Source organism: Elaeis guineensis, chromosome 1 (assembly GCF_000442705.2).
Source record: "Elaeis guineensis isolate ETL-2024a chromosome 1, EG11, whole genome shotgun sequence".
Classification (NCBI taxonomy): domain Eukaryota; kingdom Viridiplantae; phylum Streptophyta; class Magnoliopsida; order Arecales; family Arecaceae; genus Elaeis; species Elaeis guineensis.
In genome coordinates this window covers 114,871,726-114,880,178 of record NC_025993.2, presented here as the reverse complement: position 1 = coordinate 114,880,178, position 8,453 = coordinate 114,871,726, and the positions used below count along the sequence as shown (strand labels likewise).

The following is an 8,453-nucleotide window of genomic DNA, read 5'->3' as shown; positions in this document are numbered from 1 at the left end:
CTCCATTGATGATTATTATAATAGTAATATAATAATATCTGAGTAAGCCGATTATGTTTCCCAACATCCCTAGTCAAAACTTGCTGTAGGTTGTATTTCAAATGCCCATCCCCACCCCCATTAAGATCTGATAGGTTAGGTAGCCAATGGCCCTGCCCATTATTTGCCATAAGGAATTTTATTCCGTTCTCAAACCTCAACATCGCTTACTCCAAATCCTCCTCCTAAGGAATTCTAGCATCATCTCTTTCACACAATTTATACATGACCATTGTACCACCATCTCCAAAAAAAAAAAAAATAGTTCATGATCCTTGCCAGCATCATTCCAAAAATTAAATAAATAAATAAAGACAAATGAATCTACCGATGATTCAAAATGTAAACCATATCGAACTAATAATATCAATATCATGACCAATCTTTCTTTTGTTTTAATTCAAGCCATCACGCTCATCCAATTTCGTCGGACCAACTCAAAAGCACCCACCCTGCGCTTCTTCATCCACAATCGCACAAAGATGGACACATCTTTTTACGCCATTTCATCATGTCATATCGTCAAAATCACCCATAAGACATCAAAAAAGAGAGCTAGAACTCCACACGACCTTCCATATTCCTTAGGAAATCAGCATGACACTGCTTTACATGACACCTCCTACCCCAACAAAGGATGGATAAATAAATAAATAAATAGCACACATAGAGGCAGACACACCATCTTATGCTATTTCTGGTAACCAAAGCAAAACCACATTTAGTAAGCTTCCTTTGTCATCCCATCAAACAATCATAAGACAAGACTCTCTCCCTCTCTCTCTCTTCTCATTGATTCAGCAACCTGCCTCAGTGCTTTACACACTGCATGCCATCAGATCCCCTGTCATCTGTCGCACTCCCACGACCACATATCCCCTTATACAGCCCGCCACGTGTCCTCATCTTCAGCCCTATCACTGCCCTCCCACCCACCATCGACCGCTCCGTACCTCGCCGGAGACTAGCGCTTCTTCATACCTGAACGACCCCCGTCCAAAAATATTTACAACCACCGCCCTGCCATCTTTCTATATGTCATTTATTTTAGTCCTCCTCTTGTTTTTATTTGGATCTATCACCCCAAGCTAAGACTGAGGGCAGCCTTGATGTCGAGCTTCCAGGCGTAACCACCGTTATCCAGCCGCCAGACGTCGCACGGCGCCGTCAGCGACCCGTGTCCCCGCCGCCGGCTCGCGTAACGCACCCCCACCCTGCAAGTGAACGCCCGGCACGTAACGCCCGGCACCATACCCTTCGTCATCAGCACCACCCTCACCTCATCCTCCTCCTCCTCCTCCTCCTCCTCCTCCTCCCCGTCCTCAGCCGCTGGCCCCACCACCATCCTCTGGTAGGCCTCGTTGGTCCACATCACCCGGTCCCACGCGTCGGAGATGAAACCCGGGCACGCGTCCTCGGCTTCCAACGCCGCTCTGACGACCTCGTCGCCGCCGCCGGCAGCGGCCCACGTGTCCGTCACGCACTCCACCGTCACCCACGACCCCGCCGACCTCACCGGCTGCGGGGTCACTACCTCCCCTCCCCCGGCAGCGCCACCCGCTCCTCCTTCCCATACTCGCAGCCACGCCGGTATCACGTACGGCACCGCCGTAACGTCCACCGGCAGCGCAGCCTCCTTCCTCTCCGGCGTCTCCGGCATCAGCGGCAGCGTCACCATCGGCCCGGACCACACCGACAACTCCGACGGCGACGACAGCGATCTTCTTTTTCTCTCCTCTTCCTTAAATGCCCCTCCCTCTATATTTCTCGCTCTCCTTCCCCTTTTACCCTCCCTCCCTCCGCCGCCGCCAGCCTTCCTTCTCACCCTCCCGGCGGTCATCCCCTTCGCCGCGGCTCCGGCCGACACCGGCGGCGGCGGGGATGCCGCCGGCTTCGGCGCGATCGGCCGGAACCTCAGCATAATCCGGCCAACTTTCCACGCCACGTCAGCACCTCCTCCCCCACCCCTTCCCCCTCCGTAACTTGCGATGCAACACCCTCCCCTCCTCTCCATCACCCACCTTAAAACCGAACTCCCAAATGCTTCTCTCCCCAAACCACGGAGCAGAGTAGCTGATGGAGGGTGTATTAAATAGCCCGGGGAAGGCGACACGTGTCCACCTAACCACGTGTAAAGCAGATACCTGATACCGCTAATGACAAGTAGACACGTGGAGGAAGGAGAGGAGGAGACCACGTGAAGGCTAAGGGATAGGGATTGGAGGGGAGGGAAGGCGCCGGTGTCGGGGGGAGAGGGGACGGGCCAATGGGAAGGCGAGGAGTGTCTCTGGCTTGGCCTCGCGAAAAGAACACGTAGCGGGAGTGGACCCTTTGCTTTGCCTAGGAAAAAGCTAAGGGGAGTTTCGAGAACGAGGACACGTGGGCGAATCTGAGATGGATAAGTGCTGTTTCTTACTATTATTAGGGCGTGAGGAAAGGGGACACGTTTAGGCGTTGACAGCGACGTGGCCTCCAAGGAGATTTATTGGAGCAGTTTGATCAAATTTGCTGTAAATATAATTAATAAAAAAATAAAGATTAAAAAAAAAATTTTTTTTTTCCTCGAACACTTTATCTACTGTAGATTAGCTGTAGTTGGTAGGACAGAGTCAACTAATTTAGTCATTGCCATCTTTGATATGGTTGAATAGATAGCAATCTTTAACGTCAGCATTGAACGCATGTGATGCATGTACGGAAGCATTTCTAACATTCAACTCTTATCTGTAACAAGTATTATAGATTTTGAATGTTGCAGGAATAGTTTTTTTTAGTACCATAATATTTCACATGATGATGTGGTGGAGCATCGGATGAACGCCAATACTTCCATTATATATTACCATATGTTACCAAAATATATATATTACCATATGACTATAGTAATATAGATTATGGTTTTTTATTTAGTAGAATAGTTATTTGGATAAATAGTTTACTATTTTATGTTAAGTCCTAAATAATAGTTTGTATAATGCTGTCATTATTTTATTTCTGAAATAGTACTAATTCAAGTAGGTTTGTGTAAATAATATTCTTTATAGCAGTTAATAATGGTTTAGGGGGTAGCCGGCATTATTGTTTTAACTCTGGAAGCTTGGTGGAGGGATGGTTCGAGGATGTTGAAAAAGTCGGAGCTGTCAGAAGATGACCGTTGATGGGGATATGTGGGCCCCATTTAACAGGGTTGGCACGGTTGCTCGGTAGCTGATTGGACAGCTTCCTCGGAGCTGGATGGACCTGTGGAACATCGATAAGGTTATCCATGCGAACCCTCCTCTCGCTCCTCCTCCTCCTCCTCCACCTCTCTCTCTCTCTACACAAATATATGTATACGTACGCACATATATAGAAAGAGAAAAAAAATAAATTTAGATAAAATTAATCAAATTTAAATTCAAATCTGTTTAAATCAAAATTGAACAACAAGGATTCTACATTGATGATCTAAACCATTAGATATGATCTACTACCTCAAAACTATTTAAATATCAAAAATTATATAACTTGAAAATTTCTAACTTATACTTCAAATAATAAAAAAATATATCTAATTTAATTTTATTTAAATTATATAATTTTTTGACTATTTGATGTATAGGTCAGGAATTTTTAAATCATATAATTTTTTTTTGTATACAAGTAGTTTTGAGATAACATATCACATTCAATGATTTAGATCATTTATATAGGATCTTTATTATAAAGTTTTGGCTTGATTGGATCTTAGCCTAAATTTGGTTGATCTAATTCTAATCTGGCTACATACATACGTATATCATATACATACATATACACACATGTTAACATACATACTGTCACACCTCCGATCCGAGATTGTGAATCGAGGGTCATGGCAACCGCCGCATACTCATAGAAAACTCTTCCTATAAGCATGTAAGGCATCTTATTATGTTATCTTAAAACAACAGTGGAATAATTAGTCAATAATTTAAATCCAAAACATAACGACCTAAATTTTTTCTTTAATGTCTCAATAAAAACAATGATTCATAGTCCTTACATCAAATTCAATAAGACTTTCAACCGAAAATAAAAGTATAGAGATTCTGCTTCTGATCACTCTTCCATTCATATCTTGTATCATCTTAATTCCTCAACATCTGTAAAAACAGTAAAATAGGAGGTAATGAGCTAGATAGCTCAGTAAGCAATGATCACTTCTCAACAGATTTCACCAGGCATATAAGTAAATAATCATTTATAGAAAATAAGCATATAGAATTCATCAATTCGAAATCAATTTCAATTATGCAATATAATTCATGTCAAATTCATTTCTTTTTCGAAAATTCAAGTTTCTTTCGAGATTTCAATTTTTTTTGTTCTTCAATTCTTTTCGTCAACCATGAGCTATGACCACATTTTTCCTGTGGCAGGGTCATAATACCGCGTATCTGCTTGCGGTAGGCTGCGAATCATCTGGCAGCCATATCCTTTGGAACCGCTGGTCTCGCTGGCAGTTTGTCGCTGGTCTCTCTGGCGACATGTCGCTGGTCTCGCTGGCGACATAAATCCTCAGGACAATCAATTGCCAACGTATATGTCCTCATTGGTGGGGTCCTTTACATAGTCAGATTGTCAATTCATAATATTTTTTATATCATAATTCTTCATAAATCATATTTCATATTTTAATTTCGATAATAAAATATATAATCATGTAGTATCGAAATCAATCAATAAAATGCATCATGAAATCAATATGTTCAATCATGCTTCATCATAACATTTCAAATAAGATATTTTCATAACAAAATATCATTCATCCAATTCATGCATCGTTTCACAAATCATGTCAGAAAAATACATTATAATTTATCGATAAATCTAAAAAAAATGAAACATTACTTACCTCAAACGCATTCCAATAAATCCACATAATTCTATAAATTTTTCTTCCAAAAATTCTGTTCGTAGATCATATCACGATATCCCATGATCAAACATCCACAATCCTATACAGAATCAATTTCAATAATTAGAAAGAATACGAATACCATATTTCAACGGTTTAGATTGGGTCCGATCATCTAATTTCATCTAATCAAAATCTAATTAGGACCTAAACGATCCAAAGTTTGACTATCAGATCAAATCGGATAAGAAGTGATAGGACCGAGATTTCTTCATCGATTTCATAAAATCAAGTAGAGAGAGAAAATCAGAGGAGAGAGAATTCATGAGGTACAATTCAAATTGATCAGGCGACACAATCCAACATTACGATTGATCCAATATCTCGATTGGTGAAATCAACATGATCAAATCAAGTCATTGCTAGATCGAAATCATGGATGATCAAATCTAAAGATTCATACTCTGATTAAGGTGGATGCCAGTACGCTGTCTGACAACCATGGATCAGGATTCTTCATTAAAATCAGATCAGGACTATTAAAAAAAATTTCTTTATTCACTAATCTTTTTAGAGAGAGAATCAATCAAGAGAGAGAATATTTTAGAGAGAGAAAATTCTAGAGAAAGAAAATTTTAGAGAGAGAAAACTCATCTTGAATTCTTCAGATAATATAATTCAACAAATTCGATCGATCAGATCAAATCATGCTGAAATTATCATGTGGATAATTCAATAAAATCATGAGAAATAAAATCTAAAAATACTTGATCTGATCAAAATGGATGTCGGTGTACCGTCCGACGATCACAGATCAAAAATCCATCACAAAGATCATTTAAATTCATCATCATTCTTCTCAAAATTTTAGAAATCTTAGGAGAGAGAAATAATCCAGAGGGAAGATTCTAGAGAGAGAAAGTAGAGAGAGAAAGTCCAATTCTAGAGAGAGAAAATACTAGTTCAGGCTGAAGAGAGAGAGGAAAGAGAGAGAAACTCTCTTTCTCATATTTTATTATTTATATCATTATTTATTAATTAATTTAATAATTTTTCTTTTCTTTTCTCTTCTTTTCTTCCTTTCTTTCTTTTTTCTTTTTCTTCACGGAAGAGAGGAGAGAAAATCTTATTTATTATTATTATTATATTATTATATTATTTTTTTGCTTCTTTTTTTTTATTTTTATTTTTTCTTTTCTTTTTCTTTTTTTTTCCTTCTTTTTCTTTTCTTTTTCTTTTTCTTTTCCTCCTCCTTCTTCTTCTTCTTTTTCTTTTCTTCTTCCCGTGGGCTTGTTTTGACCGAAACAGGGGATCTTTAATCCCCTCATTGGTTGGCCGGCCGGTGGCGCAGCCGGCGTGGGGCGGCCGTCGGCAGGAGGGGAGGCGATCCGACGGCAAGAGGGGGACCAAACCGGTGGTCGGCGGTGACCACCGGCATCGAAAAAACGGCAAAGAAAGATTTCTTCCGCAACAAAATTCGGCGACTCCGGTCGCCGGCGAGCGTGCACATCGGCACGAAAAGGAAAAGGAAGAAGAGAGGAAGGGGAGGAGGCTTACCTCCGACGCCGGCGAGGCTTTTCCGTCGAGAAATTGGACGGACACAGTGACGGGTCTCCGTGAAGAATTTCCAGCAATTGCCACCGTTTTACCCCCGGGATTCCTTGATAGGAAGAAGGGAGAATGGTCTCCCCTTTAAATAGAACCGAATGAGAGGAGTTTGACTCTTTTCCGATGAGATTTCCGACTCCGATTAGGAGCCGGTCGGAAGAAGAAGACTCCCTGCGGGAGTCTTCTTCATTTTTTTTTTTTTTTTTTTGGGCTCTGGATTCGTTACTTGGACCGGGCTTCACACATACACACATACATACATATATACATACATACACACACACATATATATATATATATAGAGAGAAAGAGAGAGAGAGAGAGAGAGAGAGGGAGGGGGGGGGTAAACATGGTGCTGGGGATGGTAGTAGGTTAATTTATGGTGATATATACGGTGAACCCCACCTTGCCTCCCAGAAGTCATGGGGGGTCCAACCTAAACCAGTCAAAAATGCCGGCTGGATAAAGTCCAGAACTGAAGGTTTGATGCAGCATTTTAGTTCACCAGAGAACATCTAGGAGAAGGAAGGTCTGGTTAGAATCATCTCCAAATTCAATGTGTGGGTGCAAAGACGAAGCTTAAATGTGATCAAGGTTATAATGTCATGGTCAAACGTTTTATTTTGGGTGATGATATAGATGATTCCATAAGTCATCTTTTGAAGAAAAAAATAAAAGCTACAGCATTTAGAACGTGGCTGATGACATGCTGAGCATTATCAAGTACGATATCAGGATTGACCTAAATATGCCCAACATAGTGGTAGATCCCTCTCCCTGTCTCCCACCATTGCAGACCTCGAGATGGTTAGATATATGTAACTTTATCCCTATGCATGGAGAAATTATTTCGATATTTCAAAATCATAGCATACAAATCATAATGTGGAGCAATTTTATCATTACACCAAAGATCATCATTCAATAGTAATAGACCACTCCTGTTGTTATTAATTATCACAATAACATTATTGATCATTGTTCACCAATATAACAGAAAATAACTATTATTATTTATGTAATAGTGTTCTTCAAATAAATAAAGAAAAGGATTTTTTAATTACTTCACACAAAAACATGAATTAAAGAGTACTTTTAAGTGGACATGCACAAGGTTAGTGGTGGTGTTAGGTTGATCAGTTCCGCCAATGTACGGCAAACACCTTCTAATTTGCCTCTACAGATCATCTGCAGCCTAACCCAGACATCAAATCCAAATTGGATATGGTTGGAATTGAATGTGGAATTTGACTACCAGTTTTCAACATTTATTAGTTCAAGTTAGGTTTAGCTTGATTTAATTCCAAATTTAATGTATGGTTTGAATAGGGAAGAAGGTTAAATACAATATACAAGTAAAATAGTAGTATCATGCTACTATATTATATGCATGATGCCGTCAAAAAAAATGGCAAGTCTATCTTGTTTAAATGAAAGCAGCTGTTTTGGGTTTCCTCAAGGACGTGTCAAGTATGTTACACTTTCTCTTGTTTGTGCGTTACCCCATCCGGCAAGGGCAATAATGCTTTGTTTGGAGCTAGCTACTAGTTCTAGTACAACCAACAAATAATGCTATGCGAGATCATAATTTTTAAGTTGCATGTAAAATAGTTAAAATCTAAATGGATAATGAAGATTTTATATCGATGATCCAAACTGTTGGATATAATCTATTATCTCAGAAGTGCTTGTACACTAAAAATCATATGATTTGGAGACTCCAAATCTATATATCAAATGATCAAAAAATATATCTAATTAAATTTTATATAGACTATCTAATTTTGACTACTTGATGCATGGCTGGGGGTCGTCAAATCATAAGATTTTTTGTGTGCACGTAGTTTTGAGATAGTAAATCATATCCAATGGCTTGGATCATCAATGTAGGACTCCTGTTATAAAATTTTGATCTGACTGAATCTGA

The 8,453-nt window shown here is 39.9% G+C and overlaps 1 protein-coding gene across 1 annotated transcript; it reads right to left on the bottom strand.

The window, feature by feature from the left end:
* Window positions 1-590: 590 nt before the first annotated feature.
* On the bottom strand, window positions 591-2,102 carry LOC105038671 (uncharacterized). The gene has a single exon (XM_019848128.3). The coding sequence runs from the start codon at window positions 2,051-2,053 to the stop codon at window positions 1,118-1,120; it is 936 nt and encodes a 311-aa protein (XP_019703687.2). The 5' UTR covers window positions 2,054-2,102; the 3' UTR covers window positions 591-1,117.
* Between the last annotated feature and the right edge of the window lie 6,351 nt (window positions 2,103-8,453).

Bases quoted from the DNA above. Each gene is read 5' to 3' on its own strand.
- LOC105038671 (XM_019848128.3), bottom strand. From the start codon at position 2,053: ATGGAGAGGAGGGGAGGGTGTTGCATCGCAAGTTACGGAGGGGGAAGG.